At 44.1% G+C, this 26,434-nt stretch overlaps 1 protein-coding gene across 6 annotated transcripts in view; it reads right to left on the bottom strand.

Annotated features, from left to right (window-relative positions):
- Positions 1–5,361: 5,361 nt before the first annotated feature.
- Positions 5,362–26,434, bottom strand: part of LOC121554061 (septin-9) — a 73,396-nt gene continuing 52,323 nt past the window's right edge. For 5 of the 6 annotated variants that reach the window (XM_041867507.2, XM_041867504.2, XM_041867508.2 and 2 more), the window contains 9 exons: positions 20,085–20,261; positions 17,210–17,338; positions 17,043–17,124; positions 16,813–16,950; positions 12,345–12,462; positions 10,024–10,119; positions 9,821–9,917; positions 7,149–7,200; positions 5,362–7,000 (listed from right to left, as the gene is read on the bottom strand). In XM_041867507.2, coding sequence (XP_041723441.2) covers positions 6,817–7,000; positions 7,149–7,200; positions 9,821–9,917; positions 10,024–10,119; positions 12,345–12,462; positions 16,813–16,950; positions 17,043–17,124; positions 17,210–17,338; positions 20,085–20,261 — 1,073 coding nt within the window. In that variant the 3' untranslated portion in view covers positions 5,362–6,816. Of the gene's footprint in view, positions 7,001–7,148; positions 7,201–9,820; positions 9,918–10,023; positions 10,120–12,344; positions 12,463–16,812; positions 16,951–17,042; positions 17,125–17,209; positions 17,339–20,084; positions 20,262–20,955; positions 21,106–26,434 lie in introns of those variants that run through there. The other variant, XM_041867511.2, reaches the window with a different exon arrangement.

The raw sequence follows: 26,434 nt of genomic DNA, 5'->3' as shown, positions 1-26,434 counted from the left end.
TTCCTATCATCCAACAAATGTAAATAGAGTTTGCATGGAATTAAACTAGAATTTTCTAAACAGCATTGGCACTTGTAGTAGAATCGGTGCGTTAGTTGATGACATGAAAACAGAGCTCTTTGGCCACGCACACCAGTGGTGGGTTTGGCATCGAAATGAGAATGCATGAGCAGAAATGAATCCCATACCTACTTTCAAATATGGTGGTGAATTTTATTTAACCTTTATTTCATCAGGGAGTCATACTGAGACCAAGTTTTTTTTTTACAGATGAGCCCTGAATTTAATAAATTACAGAAAATAAACACATCAATATAAATACAAAATGCAAGAAGAAAGAAAAACAGTTCATAACTTTCTGAATTGCCCTAGAGGCACCAAAACATAAAATGTAAGAACATTTTGAAGATTGTTCCACAAATAAGGTGCAAGAAAACTAAAAGCTGATTTACCTAACTCAGTAGAGACCAAAGGAATTTTCTGAGTTAGCCATCCCTGAGACCGGGTGTGGTAACTCGTATGTCTAAAGTTTAGTAATGATGTTAGGTACAGTGGGACTTTTTGTAAAAAGGCTTTAGAAATGAAAACATAGCAATGCATCAACCTACATGTTTGAGCCATTATGCTTCCACTGGTCCTGCGGCCCATGTTAAGGTCAACAGCATAGTGAACTACCCAGTACCAGGACATTTTAGCCAAAAACCTGGTTGCCTCTGCCAGGAGGCTGAAACTTGGCCACAACTGGCTTGTACTGCATGACAATAACCCCAAGCACACATCAAAATCCACCAGGAAATGGTTAATTGGCCACAAAATCAACATTTTGAAATGGCCATCTCAGTCTCTGGACTTGAAACCTATTGAAAACCTGTGGTTTGAATTGAAGAGGGCAGTCCATAAGCGCAGACGAATGATATCAAGGATCTGGAAGGATTCTGTAAGGAGGAATGGTCTAACATCACTCCCAATGTGTTCTCCAACTCATAAAACATTTTAGAAAAAGGCTCTGCCGTTATTCTCACATGGTAAGGTATTGAAAGGTATTGAAAACAGGGATGTCAATCACTTTGACCCCTACGTTTTTGAAAAAAAAGTATTACTTGTTAAACAAAATCTCTTTCTCTGAGCCATTGTATTAGTATAAAACAATATAATTACCCCATTTTTTTATCATACAATATAGCTCAGTATTAGAATGATTTATTTTATACAGTCATTTTTTGCTAATCTTTATCAAGGGTGTCAATATTTTTGGGCACCACTGTATGTGTGTGTTACCGTGACTGATGGACTTGATCTCGACGGTCTTGGGGATCCTCTCCGCGGGGGTGGACACCACAGACTTCCTGCTGACCTTAGACTTGAACAGGGTGTTCATCAGGGTCGATTTCTCCAGACCACTCTGACCTGTTAGGGACAACCACACCCAGGGGCTTAGTTTGCTATAGGTCTGGACGGACACGCACACACACACACACACAATCTTCCAAGTTCATACATTTTAATACTTTTTGACCTTGCCCAGATAGGTCTTCATTGACATTCCCCAAACACTGTTTGTAATGGTTTAGGATCTCCTCAGAACCACTATGACATCTAGTATGTATACAAAACACACTCCCGCAGGGCTCATATACAAACACACCGTGTGTGTGTGTGTGTGCGTGCGCTCTACTCTACCACCATCACCATGCAAACATAAATACCGTTGTATCAAGTCTGACACCAACAGGCTCCTAAACAGCTGCTATCCCCAGGCCATAAGACTGCTAAATAGCTAACATAATGGCTATGAGGACTATCTGAATTGACACAACATGCACACACATTTATATTGACTCCACACATTAAAACTTGAAACTTAAAACACTGAGTGATATCTAAGCAGGGAAGAAAGACTTAAGGTCTTTCAACATGCTCTTTGTTGCTTCAATCACTTCTCAGTGTGTTCTCATCCCCCTAGATCCATCTGCTGGCTCAGGCTCTGCACACTCTTGGATTGCATCCTACCTGGCAGGTCGCTCCTACCAGGTGACGTGGAGAGGATCTGTGTCTGCACCACATGCGCTCACTACCGGTGTCCCCCAGGGCTAGGTTCTAGGCCCTCTCCTCTAAATACCAAGTCACTCGGCTCCATCACAGCCTCACAGTCTCACCTATCATTGCTGTGCAGATGACACGCAACCACTTTTCTCCTTCCCAAACCTTCTGACACCCAGGTGGTGACATGCATCTCTGAGTGCCTGGCAGACATCTCAGCTTGGAAGTCTGCCCACCACCTCAACCTCGACAAGACGGAGCTGCTCTTCCTCCCGGTGAAGGCCTGCCCACTCCAAGACCTCTCCATCACAGTTGACTCCATGGGGTCCCCCTCCCAGAGTTCAAAGACCTTTGGCGTGACCATGGACAACAATCTGTAATTCCCTGCAAACATCAAAGCAGTGACTCGCTCCCGCAGTTTCATGATCTACAACATCCGTAAAGTACAACCTTTTTTCACACAGTAAGCGACGCAGGTCCTAATCCAGGCACCTGTCATCTCCTGTTTGGATTACTGAAACTCTGTTGGCTGGGCTCCCCACTTGTGCCATAAAACCCCTGCAACTTAACGCCAGAACGCTGCAGCCCACCTGGTGTTCAACCTAACTAAGTTCTCCCTTGTCACCCCGCTCCTCCACACACTCCACTGGCTTCCAGTCGAAGTTCGCATCGACTTCAAGACCCTGGTAATTGCCTATGGAGCAGCAAGAGGAACTGCCCCTCCCTACCTTCAGGCTATGCTCAAACCCTACACCCCAACCAGAGTACTCTGTTCTGCCACCTTTGGTCTCTTGGCCCTCCCACCCCTAAGAGATATATGCGATCGTATACAAATGTAAGCAAGGTTTGAAATTATGTTTTAGTCAAATGTTATATCCGTTTGGGCTTCTTGCAGTTAATTTGCAGTCTACAAATTATTTTTAATAATGTTCCGGCCCCCTGACCATCCGCTCAAGAAAATTATAATTATAGTTGATGATCCCGGTCATACACTTACGCGGGGGCATACACACCCACGCTCACATGCACACACATTTCTAAAAGGCAATGTTGTAAGAGGCTGTGTTTATGAGCCCCTATTCTCTGTGTGTGTGTGTATGGGTGTGTGTGTGTGTGTCTGTGTCTGTGTGTGTGTGTGTGTATGGGTGTGTGTGTGTCTGTGTGTGTATGGGTGTGTGTGTATGGGTGTGTGTGTGTGAAGAAAGGGCACAGATTTGGTGGTGGCATTTAATTGGCCCTTTTGAGCTGTTGATGTTCTCTTAACGAGAGTGTGCTTCAGCTTGTTACAGTATGGGCATCATTACTACTCCATCTCTCTGCCTGACAGCTTTCTTTTATCTACTGAAGGATGCATGCCACTATGTGTAGTGTGTACCAATCTCAGGGGCACTCGGGGTAAGGGTTCCCCAATGGGGTTTCATGCTAGTATTGAAGAACAAGCTGGAGTGTGTGTATGTCTACATGCATATTAAATGCCTCTCAGCAACAACCATGATGTTGAGCTCAAAGCCCTGTTTCATGGCTTTCTTCCTCATCTGCTCCAGGGCGGTATCGATGCCCGAGTAGCTGAAGTCGCCAGCGCCATGTGATGGCAGGGTGCGAATGTGGTGGGATGGACATTGTGGCTCGGTTACTGTGGCTCGGATTGACCTCTGACCCTGATGAGGCAATAGGAGAGAGAGAGACCAGTTAGTCAGGGTTCTGTGACATGATTTTGGAGGAACCCGTTTTAACTGATGCTTTGTCAGCATGGAACATTGTAAAGGAACATTTTAAATAGGAGAGCTCCATGCTGACAAACATTATGATAAATATTTTCCATCTCACTCTTTTGAATGAAATGACTCAGACCCCCCCTTTAACCTACTAAAATGGAAGATTCCAGATCCCCGAGGGATCAAACCGAGCCAACAACCTGCTAAAATTGAAGATTCCAGAGGGATCAAACTGAGCCAACAACCTGCAGAGAAGAGTAAATCACACAGAGCAGCTTACAAAACACATCCGCTCCCTAGCGTCGTATAAATCTGAAGATATATATTCAACTTGTCATGCCTTACAATAGCCATTTATTTTGTTTGGATTCAGGCTGTTGCGTTCCCCAGAAGAGCATTTGGTGAACAATGATGGGAAGCTGTAAAATGTTGTGTGTGTATCTGTAGCTGGCTGCAATGTGTGTTGGGGGTATGTGTGTACACACGTGTGACTGTGTGTGTGTCACTAGGAGGTGGAGTAAGGTCCCCTACTGCAGTGGTTCTCAAACCTCTCCTCGAAGACCCACAGACGTTTCGCAATTTTGTTGTAGCCCTGAACTAACTCACCTGATTCACCTACTAGTCAAGGGCTTGATGATTAGTTGACAAGTCGAATCAGGTGTGCTTGCTGTGGAATAGTTCAAATACATGGAACGGCTGGGGGTCCCCGAGGAGAGGTTTGAGAACCACTGCCCTACTGTGCAGGCAGCCTCTCTGAAAACTGAGAGACAGGATACAGATAGGTACTAATGATGATATTAAAGTTCAATCTATAGCCATCCCGCCCCTGGGTACCACGACAGTGCCAGCCAGCTCCCCCTGTGCCATCTGCTGGGTTATGTGACATCTGTGTTCTCCAAGAATAAACACACACACACACTTCACAATACTGTAATCCTAGCCCTGAACATTCAACTGTCTATGGCAACGTTTCCCAAACTCTGTCCTGGGGACAAGTTCATTATTTGAATCAGCTGTGTAGTGCTAGGGCAAAAACCAAAAAGTTCACCCCTTGCGGTCCCCAGGTCTATGGGCCCTTGGCCATGAGCTTGTAGACATGAAAAACATTGGCATTTGAAGATCCAACAAATGGGGCATCAAACTTTTATAGAAAGCATTGCCTTCCTTTTATGAGTGAGAATAGCGGCCAGGCGTAAACATTGTTCTACAGAGCACTGGTAGCCTTTGAAGCCTGCTGGGTCCAGACAGTCAGACATCTCTGGCTGAATCACCTGATTAAAACGGACCAGTGAAAATATGACTACTACACGTTCTAAACTTAGCTCACGCTAATGACCCTAATTTAATGTAAAGCCCCCTCCATTCACCCACAGATTGTTTAAAATAACTTGTATCTTGGTCTTCCCCATTATGACTTTGCAAAGACACTTTGTTATGACACTAAAACCCAAACTGTGATGGCAAACGCTACATAAAGGGTACCCTTCTTTTTCGCACGTTTCAGACAAGCCAAATTGCGCATGAGCAAAGGGGCTTTTGTGATTGGTTAAGAGGAGTCACCTGCACAGGTGAAACGGATTGGCAATCAAGACATAATTGTAAACAATAACAATATCAATCTTTATTTCTATGACATAGCATATCAAAGATAAACCATACTCTCATCATACTATAACAAATTACACAATAACTATACAACAGTAAACGTATTACCTTTTGTCATTTTTGACGTTATGTAAGATACATTGCTGAATGAATAGTACTCTTGGTTTTGACCTCTGTCCATTAGTTTTTGGCTGAGTTTGAATTGTGTTTGGCTGAATGGCACATTTATGACTTTTTGGAATAAAATGTTTAGTAGGAAAGATAAGGGAGTTATACATTGACTACACCGGGAATGCAAAACTGTCGGGGAACTAAATATTATTTCAAGCTGTGTATGTAGGCTACATATTCAACCTACCTGTAGTCCTATTCTGTATCATGTCCAAAAAGACAGAACATAAATCTAGATTCATACAATTCTCTATAAATACAGGGGAGACAAAGCATGACGGCAAACAAATACAACCAAAGAGGGTCTCTATAGATTTCTATCCTCTCTGGTACAACTACTCTCTGAGAACAACGGGCGTGTGTAGGCCGACTGGTAGGCTATATGAATATCAAACTCAATTAAAAAGTGAGTACATAACAAGCATAAATATCTATTTGTAAATCAATTCTATATATTTGCTTCTCTTTAAAACAGAAATGGCATTTATTTGGTTTAGAGAAAGGTCCGGTAGCATAGGGATGTCTGTTCCCTACATCCCCACCATCCAGATAATAAACAATACAATATTATAACACAACAGTAAATGTAAAATGCACTGTATGTATGAACATGATACGTTTAACAACATATGACATTGGCATATTGACAGGATGGTTTGGCAAGAGGTCTTAAAGATATGAAAACACAATTGAAAAGAAAAAGAAAGGGATTTCAAAGCTGCTCCACACTGCATTGCTGCTTTTCTGGGCAGTGCAGATGTGTCAAAATATACAAAAACCTAAACCCTACCCACCCCTATCTCCAATATCTCCAATATCTAGACAACACTATACAGCACAACACACACGTAGAACAGGTAATTTTGACCAGTTATTTCTAGTTTAGCTAAATGATGATGTGCAATACTTAGATAGCTGTTCTGTACACATCTGTATGCTATACTATTGTGGCATCCCATCTCCCTAGGGGACATCTTGTACTGTTTACCCAACAGCTCTGACCTACAACTACCTACACTAGAAATGTCAGGTAACATAAACTCTGTTTGGCAGTTGACCATGTAAGAATTGTTATTGGTACCCTCTTTGGAGTGTATACAGTTTATGTCAGCCAGTTTTGATGGGTGTTGGTGTGTGTGGATGTGTGTGTGTCACATGTGTGTCACGAGGTGTGTTTGCATGTGGTGTGTCACAGTTGCCAGCCATTTAATATATATATATATACACACACACGTGTGTCTGTGTGTGTGTCTGTGTGTGTGTGTTTCTGCAGGTGGTCAGACGTCTACATCTCATGGGTCAGGACTTGGTGCTGTGCTGCCACCCCATTGGCCTGCTGTGGCTGTGGGTTGACCAATGTGTTGGGTGGCTGGCCATTGGGCTGGGCGTTGGTCTCATTTAGCCGACGGACACGGTACACCTCGTAGTGGATGCTACTGGTGATGTCCTTGATGTTCTGCATGTGGGTCCTGACAGAGAGGACACGAAGATGGAGATTTAGTGAGAAATGTTACCCAGAGAAACATCAAGCGTCATCAAAACACTGCTCAAACACAGTCCTAAAACACAAGTGAATTACTCATTATCCCCATCACTTAAAACCCAGTTAATATTCACCTGATGAGAAGGTCTCGCAGATAGGCAAACTCGCAGTGTGCAATGTTCTCAACTGCAAAAAGAGAGAGTAAAGAAAATGAAATTACATTCTATAGGATAAACAGCAAGTGTTTTCTGTTTACAGTTACTCAAATAATATTCAATCCAATAGCCCACGTACCATATATTTTGTGTATCAGGGTGTGTATATTTATGCATAGTCACTTTAACTCTACCCACATGTACATATTACCTCAACTACCTCAACTAGCCGCACATTGACTCTGCACCGGTACCCCCCTGTATATAGCCTCCCTACTGTTATTTTATTTTACTTCTGCTCTTTTTTCTCAACACTTTTTTGTTGTTGTTTTATTTTACTTTTTTATTAAAAAAATAAATGCATTGTTGGTTAAGGGCTGTAAGTAAGCATTTCACAGTAATGTCTGCACCTGTTGTATTCGGCGCATGTGGCAAATAAAATTTGATTTGATTTATAACAAGTTCAATGCCATGTGCTATTCTACACTCTGCCACAAGATGGGAGTGTTGCGCCAAAGACAGGTCAAGGATGCCCATTTAACTTGACATCTGCAGCAATGTTCTTAAATCAAGATTACACCCTCCACTACAAGTAATTGAATACATCTCAGCCCCCTTAGCAAGTCAGACAGTTTAACAAACTCTCCATGACAATTTGCTGGAGTCTACAAAGGGTCCAATACATGTTTGAATGATAGATTATGTCAAATCCACAAAATGAAAAAGGAGCGCTATTTATGTGAAATCGCAGCGCAGGAAATGACATTCTATTTCATCCCTCCTAGGGAGGGGCGGGGGAGAGGAGGGGAGAAGACGGTGCTGCTGTGTAACCACCATAGTCTGTGGGTGGGTGTACTGATTAATGTGGTGGTAGGTCTCCCTTAATATAAAACCAAGCTGGTCTCTCTTTACAAACAGGGGATTAACACAAGAACCCATGTCAAACACACAGAGATGGACACATTTTATATGTTGCTGTATAGGTACCAGCCCTCTAGATATGTATGACTGTTGTGGAATGGAATTAGGAGGAAGAACGGATGTGAAAGAGGGAATGACATTGGGGCAGCGGTAGAGGGAGGAAAGAAAAGAAAAGAAAAGGAAAGAAAGAAAGAAAGAAAGAAAGAAAGAAAGAAAGAAAGAAAGAAAGAAAGAAAGAAAGAAAGAAAGAAAGAAAGAAAGAAAGAAAGAAAGAAAGAAAGAAAGAAAGAAAGAAAGAAAGAAAGAAAGAAAGAAAGAAAGAAAGAAAGAAAGAAAGAAAGAAAGAAAGAAAGAAAGAAAGAAAGAAAGAAAGAAAGAAAGAAAGAAAGAAAGAAAGAAAGAAAGAAAGAAAGAAAGAAAGAAAGAAAGAAAGAAAGAAAGAAAGAAAGAAAGAAAGAAAGAAAGAAAGAAAGAAAGAAAGAAAGAAAGAAAGAAAGAAAGAAAGAAAGAAAGAAAGAAAGAAAGAAAGAAAGAAAGAAAGAAAGAAAGAAAGAAAGAAAGAAAGAAAGAAAGAAAGAAAGAAAGAAAGAAAGAAAGAAAGAAAGAAAGAAAGAAAGAAAGAAAGAAAGAAAGAAAGAAAGAAAGAAAGAAAGAAAGAAAGAAAAAAGATTTAAAAAAGAAAAAAAGGTCCTGGCTATGAGAACCCTGGGCCCACAGGCCTCCCTCCTCTTGTGGCCTAATTTATGATGGCGGTGCAGACGTGCCCAGCAGCTTCCTCTCCCTTGCTCCCTGCCTCCCTCTCCCTCCATACATCCCTCCCTCCCTCCATCCCTCTCTCCCACTGCCTGAGCTGGCTGGGCTAGAGTCATTGTTCCCTCAGCCAGGGGACAACCACATTTCCCACTCTTATCACATCCATGCTCCCACAAACACACCTTTGTCTTAGAGTTAAATTACAGTCCATGGGTGTTTTAAAGACACCTTGACAGTTCAAGAGCAGGTCCTAAGTACTAGAACACTAGAAGGCTGTGTATGCTAAGCTCACTGGTTGGTTGGTCCTTTGAACACACCTAACAGCAACAGAGGTCCAGAATAATATAGCTGTGCTTCAGCCGTCTGTCTACAAGTGTGGAGTGATGAGAGGAGCATTCACCAAGGGCCAAGAGGGGCCCTGGAGGGGCCAGGTGCAATCTGGGAAGGAGACAGTCGGCCCTCCAGTGAACAGGAGCTGTGACATTCCTCTCTTTCCCCCTCTCTCTCTAGACCTCCTCCTTCTGTTTGTCCTCCACATCATCACCTTCCTTAGATGCCACCCCCCTTCAGGGTCAAGAACACTCACTTGGTACGACCTCCTTCTTGGCAGTAAGAGTGCTCAGTGCAGTCCAAAAAACGTAAACACTGTATGGAAGTTGTTACTGTGAATTGGTGTGTGTGTGGTACAGATCTTTGTCTGTGCACATTTCCCCCACCGTGTTATGGATGCAGACAGCTCAGTAGATCCTCCTTGTGTCTGTGACTTAGAAATGTCTTTAGTCACAGACCAGAGACTCGCTCATAGTCACACAAAAGACAATCATTTGGCTGGGATTTAAACATGTACTGGTAGCAGTAACATGCATGGGTGATCCACTGTACTGTGCAGTCCAATCAGGCAATGGCAAATCTGCTTCAACCCATTTTACATGATTAATTTGACAGGGATAGTAATGGATGTGTGTGTGTTGAATTACCTTCTATGGTGCCCCACTTTGTTTTTCTGCCCAGAAGCTTCTTTCCATTGACCTGGTACTCCTGGTCGCTCCCCACCACAGCAAATGGGATCATCTCCTATGACACACACAACACATGGTTTAAGACCAACAATGCTTTATAATGAATCCATGCGTCAGTGGTGTGTGTGAGTGTGTGCGTATTTCCAACACTGTAAACCCACCCTGATCTTATCATTGGTCATCCTGTCGTCAGCGTCCTCGTCAAACTCCTTCTGAGGGTAGACGTCGATCCCGTTGGCTCGCAGCTCTTCCCTGATCTGCACAAACATAAAACAGAAACATGTCACAATCTAACACCAGGTTGCAGTGTTACATCAATGTACTGTAGAACAGCACCAAGTCATCTAGTCCTGGAGGTGGAGGAGTGTGTCCTGCCCAGTACAACACAAAACAAAGCCTTTCACTCACCACCAGGGGAAAGACTTGGCTGAGACTTGTGTCACATCAGAATCCATCAACAGTAAGTAAGCTTACTAATTCTTCCAACTCAACTTTCACTGGCAACTGACAACAATAAAAACATAAATTATTCATGCAGATAGCCAGATTGTTAGACCAGTATGAGGTCACCATGACTGAAAATATAACAGAATAGGAAATGACTGACTACAATTCTAGTGTAGCTCACTCCGAGTCCATCATAAACACTGCTAAGGCTGGTTTTGACGTTAAATGATCTAGAATGTTCCCTAACATGGAGGGTTAATGTGGAGGTTAACCACTATTATACAAATATACAGCCAGACAATGAGGTTTACAAAATGGCCGCCTTTCTTCTTCTATGACTTTATAATGACTGGAACACAGACAAGAGAGAGTGAGAATTACTTCTGCCAGCGGTGATGGTCTTTAAATTAATGACCGTTTCGCTCACAATTACTACTTTGACAGTTTCCACTCGGTCGATGATGAACAGGTTTTCTACATTTCTCTGTTTATACTTTTTGGAAAGTTTAAACTTGAACTTTCTCAGCCTTAGGCCTACATTATAAGCCTACAACAGTCGGGGGAACCTGAACAGAGCACACACCTGCAAGCCCACACTAACAGTTGGACACAGAGGGTAAAACAATAAAAAGCTTGTTCCCTTTGCATGCATGTCAACTGCTGCAGGGAACAGAGAACAAGAAAGAAACGTCAAAAAAACATTAAGATCACAATCCCAGGGTCGTACATTGCCCAGCCCATGCAGCCAACCAAAACAAGCAGGGTTACAAGCCCCAGAGCTTCCACCTCGCTCGGCCTTGTTCTCATTGGCCGTTGTCGGGGGAAACGGTAGCCAAGTCGCCCAGTGTGTTTCCTCCACCAGAATTAATAAAGCTGTGTCGCAGGAGGCCAGAGAGAGGGAGACTAGCGTCCCTCGAATGTGTGTGTGTGTGCGCGTGTTCCTTTCTTCTCCCACACTGACCACTGGCCAACAAACACACACTGGAACAGAGGGGGGTGCAGAGGCCTTTTTAAACTAAGCCAAGCAGGTCGTTTAGGCCTGTGTATCCTGGTATAGTGCAGATTTCAAGACACAGCAGGAAGAGAAAGCAGCAACTGAGAATTCAATCGAAGATGGCCTCTATACCATAGACATGAGTCATCAACAGAAATGGCTGTGCTTTCTTTCATGGAGGAGTAGCTACTAGACGGACCACCACTGGACAGCCTCTACCAAGTAGATACTAGACAGCCTCTACCAAGTAGTTCCTAGACAGCCTCTACCAAGTAATTCCTAGACAGCCTCTACCAAGTAGTTCCTAGACAGTCTCTACCAAGTAGTTTCTAGACAACCTCTATCTATCATGTAGTTACTAGACAGCCTCTACCAAGTAGTTTCTAGACAGACTCTACCAAGTAGTTTCTAGACAGACTCTACCAAGTAGTTTCTAGACAGACTCTACCAAGTAGTTTCTAGACAGACTCTACCAAGTAGTTTCTAGACAGCCTCTACCAAGTAGTTTCTAGACAGACTCTACCAAGTGCTGCATAACCCTTACCCTAAACTCTGGAGGGGAACTCCTCATCTGAGGTCCTGTGGTGGTTTCTCCATCTCCTGTACCCAGTAGCTTCTTGCTAATAAGAGACTAGCCTGCTACAGTACAGCTGCCTCTGAGGTTTAAAGAAAGCTGGAATACTGTGCTTTAAATAAATAACTTCTTAAAATGCTCCTTTCTGGCTAAAAACATCCGTTGGTAAGTGTTCCAGGGTTTCATACCGCTACACCCCAGACTGGGCAGAGTACAGTAGTTCATCCAGATGGCTGCTGTTTGTAATGCCTGGCATGGCTTCATACCGGCCTGTGTGTGATCTTACCCTCTCGTTACTCTATGTGTGTTTGTGGCGTGTGTTCTTACCCTCGTGTTACCCTGCTGTAAAGGCCTAATGCCAGCCAAGGTCAGGTTGTTGTAGTGCAAAAGGGACTAGTTTAAAAGCATAGGCTATTTGTGTACACACACGTGCATGTATACACATTACGCACGTGCACACACCTTACCGTCTGTTTGAAGAAGTCCCTCTCCTCCAGGGTGAGTGTGTCTGCCTTAGCGATGACAGGGACTATGTTGACCACTTTACTCAGACGACTCATAAACTCCACATCCAGGGGCCTCAGACTGGAGAGAGACAACATGGAGGGAGAGAGAGAGGGGGGAGAAGGAGAGAGAGAAATATGTTAATAAGATAACTTCAAGAGTAAAGGAGATATTTTCAGATTTCCTTTGGGTCTTGGTAGGTTACATTGTAATGCAGCACTGTGGTATAATTGAAAACACATCCAAAACGTGTATTCAATCACAAAATACATTTATTTTGAGACGTATGATAAAGCAGTGTATTGTGAGGCAATAAATGTCACATCCACTGAAGACTTTTCAGTCATAGATGATATGAGACAGATATACCACTAGGGGGAAATGATGGTCTACTGTCTATTATTTTCTGATCAATGACAATGTGATTGTGCAGCAGTGTGCCAGTATAATCCTAGTTCTCAAATTTAAAAAGTAAATCACAACCTCTTTCCAAGGTTAAAAACTGAAACTGATATAAGCCTGCAAACAGATAATGGTCCTCTCAAGATGTTCCTCATGGATGGCAGTTCTGGGAGCTAGAATGTGTGGGATAATGCAATTAAATACATATCTGTATTGAGCAGAATGTGATGAGGAACCTTGTCCTCATATGACCACTCACACAAAGCTTGTGTATCCTACTCTAGATCTCAAGTCTTAGAGCTTCACTATCTACTCTCTCCTATAAAACTTCTGTCTTCCCCATCTCATCTCTTTCCTATATACTCTCTCCTCTCTGCTCTCTCAGAGGAGAATGCATGAGAATGTTCAGGCTATAGCTAGCCTGGCTGTGGCTCTGGTTGTTCCATATCGAGTATGCCTAGACTCTGAAACACATTTATTCAACATTGAAAATATTAATATCTCAAAACCACCCTTTTTGATTTTGTTCATTTTAAGACATAGTTTGGAACAATGCACTACAAGTACATCACATTTACAGAGTGGGCTCTCTGATCATTCTGAATTTCTGCTAATTGTATGAGCATCACCATAGCTAGCCTGGCAATGCCTCTGGTTTTCCCTCCCTCCTCCTCCTCCCTCCTCCCTCCTCCTCCTCTACGTTCTCCTTTCTATATGCTCCCTCTCTTTCCCCCCCAATCTCTTCTGTCTCTCTCTTTCTCATGGTATCACACTCTCCGCTTGGCTGGCAGTAGTGCCTCTGGTTGTTCCCCTCTCCAGCGCCTCCTCCTGTTCTCCTCTCCCCTCCAATTATCCCAGCCATGCCGGGTCACCCTGGTTCAAAGACCTGGAGCATCTGGAGTGTAGAGGGGCCACCTCAGGAGAGAGGAGAGACATGCACACGGAACACTGAACGGGGCGGGAACAGAGAACCCTACGCGTGTCAAGTCCGAGAGAGACTGGTAAGAGAGAGAGAGAGAGCGAGGAGAGAGAGAGAGAGGAAGAGAACACCACTTCATGTTAAGGGACAGAAAATGAAAGAGAGGGATGGTGTGAGAGAGATCCCCCATAGGCCAATGATGCAGCTCTCCTGGGCTCCTCCTATAATGTGATCTACTGTCCCCTCAGGAGTCGTGACCTCAGCTTTGTGGACTGTAAGTCAGACACACACGTGTTCCATGTGCATCAGTGGTATGTCCACACATCTGTAAATACATACTGTAGATGTTTGACTATGAAGATGTTCACACGCTTCTGAACAAATAGATGAGAGGTTACAAATTGACGCACTGCACAGATAGACATGCACATGTCCACACACAATATAGCCATACTCCAGTTCTCCAGTTAAATGGGAAATTATCAACAAAAAGGTCAACACACACATGAAATGCACTCCTACACACTAAACATATGTACGCAGACACACGCCATATGCTCAAATTTCCACTTCAAAAGGGAAGTAGTCAACTTGGTAGCTATGTCTGCAGAGGGAGGGCTGAGCTGTCACTGCTAATTCTCTGAAAGCTGTTCTGTGGTCAAAATGGAAGCTACCATACAGAGGAAGGGGGTGACCACACTGTAGACAGCTCTCTTCTTCCTTCCTCTTTCTCTGATGCCTTTGAAACCACCTCACGGGTCAAGAGAGTCCGAGTGCAACATTGCCTGGCGTAACCGTGGGATACCCTGGTAGTTCTCAAGGAAAGCATCCTTCATGAGGTAACAAGAGGACAGCCTTGAGGGAAGGAGTGTGGTCAACCATTCAGTCAACGGCTGCTATGCAGTCAAGACTGCATCAGCTTCCATTGGCTACAGGTGCGACCAAAATGGCATCCTATTCCCTATATAGTGCACTACTTTTGGCCATAGCCCACAGAGAATAGGGTGCCATTTGGGACGCATCCTACGTCTATCGAAAACCGGTCTAGCTACTAAAAGAGACCTTGAAGCAAATTGCTGACACTTAAAGTACTCCTACTAACCCAAGGCCTAATACGTTCAAATTGCAGTCAAGAAATTTGACAATAAAAACACAGAGCCACAACCATTGGGCTATAAAACTTGATATCTCTGCTATTATTTTGTAATATGGGATACCAGTATTACTGAATATTCAGTGGTGTCTACCATCTAATACTTTTTTTCTGCTTGGGATTTCTCCATTATGGACATAATGGCACCAAAGCATGGAGCTATCCTAGACACATGGGTTGCTTCCCAAATGGTACCCTATTCCCTATGTAGTTCACTACTTTTGACCAGAACCATAGGGGCCCTGCTCAAAACTTGTGGACTAAATTGGTAATAGGGTGTAATTTGGGACACAACCATGGCTTTGGCATTGTGTGTTAGTAATTGGTTACAGGCCCTTGTTGCAGACCTCAACCATAGAGGAGAAGTCATTTGTAAGAGCAATGAAGAGGAAAGAAGAATGGGAGTTGGAGTCTTTTGGTTTTGGGACAGTTTGGGAGAATTGTTCCAGAACTTTTGAGTCTAGACCATGAGCCAGGTTCATCCCACAGTAAGATCTATAGTGCTGTAAGAACACCATGACACCAGGGTTTCATCCTTAGATTGTCCTGTAGATGAGCATTGGCTACTGAACACATTAGTGTCTCTCCCCCATCACGTGTCGTCCCATCTGCTTTTGCTGACTGTGTGTATGTTTTATACATCCCTATGTGTGTTGCTTGTGTTCTCTAGCCCAGTGCCAGGTTGTAGCTTCAGGCCCACAGTGAGTGGTGGTGAGTGGAGGAGTAGGACTTCCTCTTTGTACTCCTGCTCTGAAGTCTCCTGTTGGCAGTAAAGAAGATCCTACTTCCTGCTCCCCCCGTTTCCAGGCCTGATTAAGAGGGCCCTAGAGGGGACAGGTGCTTGGAAGCTTCCAAGAGAGCCTGTTTAGGGGGGGTTTAGGGGGACTGGCAGAGAGGGAGGGGATGGCAGGGGAAAATAGGCATTTTAGCTTTTGGGACGAGAGAGAACGAGGGAAAAAGCCTTGGCTCGTGCGAAAGAGGGTCTGGACAATGCACTGACTGTACAGCTGCCACATAGGCGGATACAACCCCCCCCAATATGCAGCTGTGGTGTCATAAGGAGGAGGTGAGGGAGTGTGTCAAACAGTGGGATACACACACTCAATACACTCCAGAGAATCACTAGTGGTCAACTGTTGAGCTACAGGTCAAGGAAATGATGTGGGAGGATGGAAGAGACAATTTTGAGCCAGTAGATGGAGTCATGATATTTGCTCAGACGGGGTGTGTGTGTGCATGCAAGTCCACCCAGGGGGCACACAAGGACACTTTCATCCCTGTTAAATGAATCTAACAAACTGCAGACGTGAGTAAAGGGAACATTTGCTAAATCACTAGCAGAGCGGCAGGGAGCAATGTCGTTGGTATTATTAAGACATTATGAGAGTGTGTCTATGCAAATGTCATGAAAATTAAACAAATGGCCACCATCTGGGTGTTTAATACAATTATGCTAGTAATGTATACACGTGTAGAAGACTGCAGGACGTTGACACAATCTTTGCATGCTCTGAGACATACTGAAGTCACTTAACGATTTCCCCATCTATTAGAATAAACGCTTTTAACTTTGCATGAATGTCTAGGATTTTGATGTTTATATTTCAGTTGGTTAATATGAAGTAATTCTCTAATTTGCCAAGTCGCGGTTCCTGGTCACATACACAAATGTCTCCTAAATGCTTTGTTGTACATCATCTTAGTCTCCCTGGCACACCCTGCTTGCTTTCACAGTCTATAGGATTGGGTACACTAGTTTTCCCAGACAGTGGGTACTCTAGTTCCTAAAGTCAAAGGAGTCTTTGTGAAACCTGATTCCCAAAGCGATACCTCCGTGTCTCTGTGGACATGATGACTTCTACATGTGGTCGAAAGAAAAAGGGGGGGGTCAGACTAGAGGAAGTGGTGAAGTCCCAGACAAACAATGTGCGTGTGTGTGTGTGTGTCCATAACTCACCAGTGTCCAGTAGGTGGTATGAAGTACATGCAGCAGTGAACCCGTGAGTCTGGGATCCTCTTCTTCCTGTTGATGTTGATCTCCTCCTGCAGGTACTGCTCATACTGGTCGTTGATGAACTTCATGATTGGCTGCCAGCTGTTGGGGGGCACATGGGAAATGGAGTTCACAGACAGGCAACGACACATAGACATTCACTCTGCGGTAGGGATAAAAGAACTACAACTCACCAGTTCTCGTTGTTGATGTGGTCCCCAAAGCCGGGAGTGTCGATTACCGTTAGTTTCATCCTCACGCCCTTCTCTTCGATGTCTAGACAGAGAGACAGGAGAAATCCATGACATGTATTACATTGTTAATGTATACTGCATACCACAGATATGTGTGTGTGTGTTACCGTGACTGATGGACTTGATCTCGATGGTCTTGGGGATCCTCTCCTCGGGGGTGGATACCACAGACTTCCTGCTGACCTTAGACTTGAACAGGGTGTTCATCAGGGTCGACTTCCCCAGACCACTCTGACCTGTTAGGGACAAACACAGGGGGTGAACTATAGGTCTGGACACACACACAAAAAACAGAGGGGCTTTTCTTCAACCAAGAGGCTCTTCTAACCTGTTGTGAATGTACAATAGCTTTCCTGACTCTGAACAGAGACCCTACACACAAGTAATGTGAAAGATCGAGATAGACAAAGAGTGTGTCCTCATGCACTCACTGACTATGACAATAGGGTCATTCCAGCCTGCTGTAAGTTCATTCTAGCCTGCTGTAGGGTCATTCCAGCCTGCTGTAGGGTCATTCCAGCCTGCTGTAAGTTCATTCTAGCCTGCTGTAGGGTCATTCCAGCCTGCTGTAGGGTCATTCCAGCCTGCTGTAGGGTCATTCTAGCCTGCTGTAGGGTCATTCCAGCCTGCTGTGGGGCTACAGAGGACAGGTGGACCGGCCACACACTCCTCACCAAGACCCAGAAGAGGACTGGCCACCCCTCAGAGCCTGGTTCCTCTCTAGGTTTCTTCCTAGGTTCCTGCCTTTCTAGGGAGTCTTTCCTAGGCACTGTGCTTCTACATCTGCATTGCTTGCTGTTTGGGGTTTTAGGCTGGGTTCTGTATAAGCACTTTGTGACAACTGCTTATAAAAATACATTAGATGTATTCCTCTACCTCCCCATAGGCATCCATCAGCAGCAGGCCTGATAGTGGGCATCGGCAGCCCAGCCGTGCCAGCTTAATTAGCCTTTATGCATAGGGGACACTGCTGCGGTCTAAGAGGCTTTAGGGCTGGGATTAGGGTAATACATCTCATAGAGAGGCCTTACGAGATTGGAGTCTGATTACATCTCCACTGACCTTTCACACAATGCCTTTAGAGAGGGACAGAGAGTACTGCTGCTGTGTCATAGAAGAGCAGGGTTTACCAAACTGTCCTGGGGCTCCCCATGGGTGCACGTTTTGGTGTTTGCCCTAGCACATCACAGCTGATTCAAATAATCAAAGATGGATGATGAGTTGGTTATTTGAATCAGCTGTGCACCTGGGGGGGGCCAGGACAGAGTTTGGGAAAAACTGTCATAGAGGATAGACAAAATGGCCACTTCAAGACCAATCAGAGTTAGGCATTTGTACAGTAGTAAAATAACTTCACATCAAGTGCTACCCTGTATACTGTAGGTCATTGGATCAACTATATCCCTGTAAAAGGACAACCTTATAAAATGTCTTCTTTATCTTAATCATCAGGACTTGATTCATCATCATACCGCTCATGTATATGGACAGATCATATGAACAGATAGGGACGCGTCAACAAGCAATAACCCTCTCTATTCTAACCTGGCATTTATCATGTGATTCATGTCTCACACAACAATATCCACTATAACATGTATGCGCACAATTGCACAACATACCCTGGGCTCGTGAACACAACTATCATATTCACTACAGGTCTGCCTTTCTCCAACGTTACAACTCCAATTCAAGTGGGCACACGTTTCTGACGTCTCTGATGTAGCGCTGACTGAATGCTGCCCTTTGCCAAAAAGAACTATGAGGATTGGGATGCTTATCAGTGATGGTGTGCCAACAAGATAAAGATATAGCCTAGTCAGAGATTATGAAAGTCTGGCGTAAAAAAAGAGATTGAATTGATCTTCCTACATGATAGAAATGACAGAAATTAATACTTTTTCACCTTGCCCAGATAGGTCTTCATTGACTTGGTGCCATGAGATGCCACCCTTATTTTAAACAACATTCCAATGGTTTAGGATTTCCTCAGAACCACTATGACATCTAGTATGTATACAAAACACAGTCCCGCAGGGCTCATATACAAACACACAGTGTGTGTGTGTGTGTGTGTGTGCGCTCTACCACCATCCCCACTGACTGCCACGCAAACACAAATACACAGAGACATCTAAGCTGGGAAGAGAGACTCGAGGTCTTTCAACATGCTCTTTGTAGCTTTAATCACTTCTCACCGTGGTAAAGTACAGGTAACTGCCAAAATAAAGGAAACACCAACATAAAGTGTGTTAATAGGGCGTTGGGCCACCACGAGCCAGAACAGCTTCAATGCACCTTGGCATAGATTCTACAAGTGTCTGGAACTCTATTGGAGGGATGCGACCATAGATATAAAGCAGTGTTCTATATACATGGATGCAACACGATTATTCCGCTAGAAAATCTGTCATTTGGTGTTTTGTTGATGGTGGTGGAAAACGCTGTCTCAGGCGCCGCTCCAGGATCTCCCATAAGTGTTCAATTGGGTTGAGATCTGGTGACTGAGCCGCACGCACACGAGCTGTGGTGAGCTGAGGACAGAGTAGAGTGTGCTAGAGCTGGTCAACATTAATAGGCATCATTACTCCACCATCTCTCTGCCTGACAGCTTTCTTTTATCTACTGAAGGATGCATGCCACTATGTGTAGTGTGTACCAATCTCAGGGGCACTCGGGGTAAGGGTTCCCAAATGGGGTTTCACGCTAGTTAGTCCTGGAAGGACAAGCACTCACTCCAGGCTCATTTCCCAATGACAGTTTGGCTTTGAAAACATTTAAATGCGGTGTACAGAAAAGAAAGTGTCTCTCTCTCTCTCTCTGGCGATGGGTGGATGTAACAGATGTGATGTTGAGGACGTGTGTGTGTGTGCGTTCAAGTGTGGGTTCAACACCACTTATCCACTACCGTGATCTCAAAAGGGTGTGTGTTGCATGTGTGTGTGTTTTGCTTGTGTGTGTTCACTGTTCAACACCACTCACCGACAATCATGATGTTGAGCTCAAAGCCCTGTTTCATGGCCTTCCTCCTCATCTGCTCCAGGATGGCGTCGATGCCCACGTAGCTGAAGTCGCCAGCGCCATTTGATGCCCCCTTAGCAGGGGGGTGCGGATGTGGTGGGGCGGACATGTTGCTGTGGCTCGGATTGACCTCTGACCCTGATGGAGAGAGATCAGTGTCAGCATGGAACATTGTAAATAGGAGAGTTCCATGCTGAGAAACATTATGATTAATCTTTTCCATCTCACTCGTCACTGTAGCTGCCGATCGAAGAGTAGATATCACGACTGTTCACTGAATTTCAGCTGGTAATATCAAACTGTACTGAACTCAAACTACACCAGACAAATTTAACTTAAACTGGTTCTAGTCAACAGTAGTGGCATGTTTGGTGAGTCATGGATGCCATGATTCAGCAGCATCAACATGAGTGTCACAGTTAACAACTCCACCTCACACAATAAGTCAGACTCTAACAAGAGTCCAACTGTAGCCACAGAACAAGTCACTAAAACAACAACATAAAACAGATGAATCCGGATCCCTCAGGAATTAAACCGAGTGAGGCAGCCAACAACCTATAGAGACTATAGCCCAATAAATTACACACAGAACAGCGGACAAAACACATCCTCTCCCCAACGACACATATATCTGAAGATACTGTATACATGCGTGTTTTACAATAGCCATTAATTTTGTTTGGATTCAGACTTGTGAATTACTGTGTTATGGTGGACAATGGTGGCAAACTGCAGCTGTAAAGTGGATGTAGTACTCACAATATTTCAGACTACAAAAGTTACACAGATTCTTGTTGTAGAGGAGTAGCAGTTACAAGTTACAACTCACCTGAGCGAGTGACTGGGAGGCAGGTAGATGAAAAGGTACAGTCTACCGTGAAATAGACCTAAAATAGTCCAAAGTTGTTGAAGAGAAGGTATGACTGCCTATCGTAGCAAGGCTAACTGCCAAAGCAGTGTCGGGACGAGCCTACTGAACAGACAACAAGCTGCTTTCAACTGTTGCATGTACACACACGCATACACGCTGGCGCACGCACACACTCACATGTTAGCCCCGGCGGGGTGGGAGGAGTAGTTGGGTGTTTTCTCCTCTGACAGCGTGCTGTGGTATCATCTGCCGCTCGAGGTCTACAGACCCTCCAAACCACAGACAGAGACATATCACAGCCACTAAAATAGCTGTGAATGAATTAAAACCCTCGAGCAGAAGATACACAGACAAACTTCAAGACTAATGCACATACTGTAATCACAGACCACTATGAACATACTCCAGATAAGGGGAAATGTGGCTGTTGTTTCCAGTGCTTTAAATTCTAGTTTGTGTTCATACAGTACACTCACAGTAGGAGAGAATGTATAACTCACTTTTGCGTTTGATAATGTCAGCTCTAGCTGTATGTGACATGTCATTGTAACCACCTCACCCTGCTCCTGTAGCAGTGTGCCTGTTGACCTGATGAATATGGATGAGTATCAACAGCCATATCTGTCTTCACAGTGAAATCTTCACCGCAGTCTCTGGGTTTCCTGTTCATCACACTAGCATCCACATCCTCTCGCTTTGACACACAGAGACAGACCTCTATCTCTGGCAGAGGAACAACAGTATCTCTCCTTAGCTTGCTGGGTCTGATGATTAAAGTGTTGCGTTTTGTTTCACCTTGCACACTGGAAGTCATTGTCACACTGCACCTTATTTCCTGTCCATGTCTGATAACGACAATTGTGAGTATGCCCATAAAACAAGACGCCTCAGATCTGACACTAAATTCAATGCCATGTATAGAAACTTCTCCAATGGCTTTCTACACAATATGTAACCATTTTGTGGAACCATTACAGTATGAGCTTTCTTTTGACTAGGAAGTAGTAAACTTTCCACAAGAAAGCCCTGGGAAAAATGCTGCTAATAAACTTTGAATAAACAGTGTTCCCAACTGTTCTATCGGAGCTATAATTTCAGGGCCGAACCCGGACCCTTGTACAGTAACTACCACATGCGCATACATCGCCTACACACACTTCCCGACCACACACCCCTTCCAAACCCACCCACTCAGACACTCATCCCAGAATGTAAGACTCCCACTCCCAGTAGAATCTCTGAACGACTGAATCTCTGAACTGAATAGTCAGAGTCAGACAATACAACTGAAGAGAATGAGTAGGTGGTGCCAGATGGGTTGGACCACACCTTCACTAGCCAGTATCTGTGACGACCTTCAGTTTCCCAGACCCTGTGATGATTGATGGAGGCTAAGATACCACAGAGCGGCTTGGCTGAAACATCCTGGGAACATGAACTTTATAGAAGAAAAATCCATTCTTCTTTACCGTCATCAATCAATACACATCACGTCAGAGTATTGGGTTTTGTTTTTGTATTCTCTCAACCGGCAAAGCACTCTTCAACTTCTTTATGCTCCTTCATTAAGCTTACATTAAAACTCTGACATTAAACATTCGATCAAATGGGGAAATGTGAACCCTTTGGTCGGTTGAAACCGCATTAGCCCCTACTGTATATGTGAGAACAGACAATCCCCTGTAGTGGGAATAAGATGTAGAAGAACACACAGAGTGCTCATTTGATGGTAAAAGGGAGATACAGCATGACACAATGGCATGTACAGGGCCTTTGTTGATGTTATGGTGTCATGTGCACATCTGGCAGGGTGTGTGTGTGTGTGTGTGTGTGTGTGTGAGTGTGTGTGTGTGTGTAGCATGTCTCGGTAGAGCGTGTCTCAGCAGCATACCACCCTGCATCCCATTGCTGGCATGCCTCTGAAGCTAAGCCGGGATTGGTCCTGGTCGGTCCCTGGATGGGAGACCATATGCTGCTGGAAGTGGTGTTGGAGGGCCAGTAAGAAGCACTCTTTCCTCTGGTCAAATAAATATATCCCAGTGCCCCAGGGCAGTGATTGGGGACAGGGCAGTGATTGGGGACATTGCCCAGTGTAAGGAGCTGTCTTTCGGATGGGACTTTAAACGGGTGTACTGACTGTCTGTGGTCACTAAAGATCCCATGGCACTTATTGTAAGAGTAGGGGTGTTCTGGCTAAATTCCCAATCTGGCCACCCTAGCTTCCAATTGGATCATTCATCCCCCCTCCTCCCCCATGTAACTATTCCCCAGGTCGTTGTTGTAAATGAGAATGTGTTCTCAGTCAACTTCCCTGGTAAAATAAGGGTTAAATCAAATAAATAAAAGAGTACGGACACTACTGCGTAGGAGGCAGCCTCTCTGAGAAAGAGACAGGATACAAACAGGCACTAATGACATATTAAGGGTCTATAAGCCATCCCACCCCTGGGTACCACAATGCCAGCTCCCCCTGTGCCATCTGGTGGGTAACGTCTGTGTTCTCTAAGAATAGAGACAACACACACACACCACACAGAGAGGAGAAAAAGGGTGCAGATGGCAGTAACGTTACTCAGGCTTAAACAGCGGTCTGAATTCTCTGTTCCTGTTTGACTGGCACAACAGAAGAGAACGATCAGTTTCGCTCTCCTCAACAGCAACCACTGATAATGTCCACTTCTTGTCTCATCTCTAGCCTAGTCTGGCCTTAGGCCTAGCCAGAAACATTTCACCTTCCAAGGATCCTTCCTCATCATGTCTGAGCTACAAGAAAAACAACATTGGCATTTGAAGATCCAATAAATGGGGCACCATCAAACTTTTATAGAAAGCGTTGCCTTCCTTTTATGAATCAGAATAGCGGCCAGGCGTAAACATTGTTCTACAGAGCACTGGTAGCCTTTGAAGCCTGCTGGGTCCAGACAGTCAAGACATCTCTGGCTGAATCACCTGATTAAAACTGACCAGTGAAAATATGACTACTACACATTCTAAACTTAGCTCACGCTAATGACCCTAATTTGATGTGAAGCTCCCTCCAATACACGTTGCATCCAAAGTGAAGACGAAGGGCCCCCTAAGCCCAACAAAGCAGCTGTTGCTTATTCAAACAAAATAAGATATTTGACCTGTAAAAACCTGTGCCTAGCTGACCCCAGAATGAACCATCATAAACACAACATCAAAGCATTTTCTCCACTTATTAACACTTCAAACTGACTACCAAACACAGTGTTTACCAGAACTCTGAAAACAGACAACTGTTATGACTGGGGTCGAAAAAAGGCTAACTGACATTTCTGACTTGAGTGTGAAAAGAGATTTAAGTATTAACGGAGAGAACGTGGTGCTTTCCTGAATGGACATAGCTGAGTTTAAAGGTTCAGTCCATCCTCCTTTTCCTTGCATGGATGAATGAAGGAATGGATGAGACCCTAAGAGCTGCTGTTTCCAGACTCCACATCCAGATTCGCTCCATTGAGAAACACCTCTGATTCATCTAAACACTGGTTCATTACACTCATCCTAGATCAATGTGGACCATATGGAGACCCAGCACCTTGGTCAAATGAGGAGGATTCTATTTAAAGACATGGAAGTATAAGGGTGGAAATAAGATGCTTAGAAGTTGACTTATCTTGTGTAATGAAGAGGTTGAGATCTGAATGTTGAAAGCTAATCATGCTACATAGTATGGTAGGTGACCGCATTTCTGGTGGTTATGGGTAGGGTATGGGATGGTACCAGGGTCTGTATGCCACATCTAACCTCTTTACTGTCATGTATAATGAATGTGAATGAGAATATGGGCTCATACAGAGATATGTAAATCTGTGTTTTCTAGTAGAGATTGAGCATGAGCTACATTTTTCAACCCCATACATAAGGTTTCAGGCTCGGTGGTAGATTCATGGTTTCCTGTTTGTCAGTAGAGACACAACGGAAGAGGCCTAGACGAGACAGCGAAAGAGACATCAATGTGAAATGTATCAACTCATATGCCACCTGAAGACTATAAAGGTCAACGTGTTAAAAAAATAAATGTATATGATACAACTTTTCAGCATCTGATAGCACTTCTGATTCATTTCAAATGATAACTACACTGATAATTTCAAGACTTTAAACATAATCCCCCAATTTCCCTGTTAATAATGGCAACTGACAGCAGTGTTGCACTAGTACTACTATATCGTTTCAAACCACAAACCTCCATCTTAAAAAGCACCAGCCACCACATTCCCCACTCCCCTCAAGGGTTGGGTTCAATACCAATTCAATTCAGTCAGCAATCCAGTCAGTGAACTGAAATTCTAATTCCTGCTCGTTGAAAAGCAATCCCCTTACCCTACATGCACCCTTTGCCCACCCGGTGCTCCTGGCCAGCCAACACGGCGTTCCCAATGGAATGTTCTCTCTCTCCGGAATCTCTCCCACATCCCATTCGGATACAATCCGCCCACAGTCTGCACCGGAGGATCCCTTACTGATTTACATGCACCCATAACCAAATATTGTTCTGCTTTCATTCTGCCATTCAAATATTCATAATATCAGGCACATCCTGACCCAAATACAATATTCAAAGAGTGTAATTCATATTATGAATTTCATTCAAACTTGTTTGTAGAGTTATGAAACAATGGGTTGGTTGTTTGCGGAGAGCTGTGCTTTCGGTTTGTTTTGGTTTCAATATATTGAATATACTGTAATACAATTTGGCGGAACCTTATTCAAAATGCGTTAAAAACCAATAGGAAACTCCAGAACCTTTCCAATTTAAACCACAACCTCTTTAGTTGCCTTTCTGTTGTGAATGATATGACAAAGTGTTTGTTTTTCTCCCTTCTTTGAGGCAAATCCAACCTTTGATGACAGCAGAACTCTGGATACCACAGAGAAGTAAGGGGAAAATGGAGGAGAGAGACCATGACAATGATTCATCTCATGCACAACGTGTAATTTGGCCTGATGTTGGGCCATGCTGTTCAAATTGTGTGGTCAATGATTGAGCTGGTCCATCAGGACTGGTCTGTGGGAGAGAAAGAGAGAGATCTGGACCAGGACCACATGTCCTCCTCTCTTCACAAGACAACGGGTCATAAAGAATGAGAACTCTACAGCACCAGTCATCCAATCCAGTTTGAAGGTCTCTGGACTTCTGAGGAGATCACACCAGTTCACCTGCTTCCTCATAATTGGTGAAACACACATTGTGACAGATCCTATTTGCATGGCTCAGATTAGAGACAGTCTATGCCTCCTCTTCAACCCTCTAGCACATGGATGCCAAGGATGTCATGCCTCTCTGTTTGGGCTTTGGGAGGAAGCCTAGGCATCATCCGCTTCTTGGTCACACACCGTTACTGATCCCCTTAACAACACGGTCTGCTCTTTTAAAGTTCCTACGGGGTGACCTTGTGTCCCAGTAGCCTGG

Source organism: Coregonus clupeaformis, chromosome 38, assembly GCF_020615455.1.
Source record: "Coregonus clupeaformis isolate EN_2021a chromosome 38, ASM2061545v1, whole genome shotgun sequence".
NCBI classification, from domain to species: Eukaryota; Metazoa; Chordata; class Actinopteri; order Salmoniformes; family Salmonidae; genus Coregonus; species Coregonus clupeaformis.
This window is presented reverse-complemented; position numbering and strand designations above follow the sequence as displayed.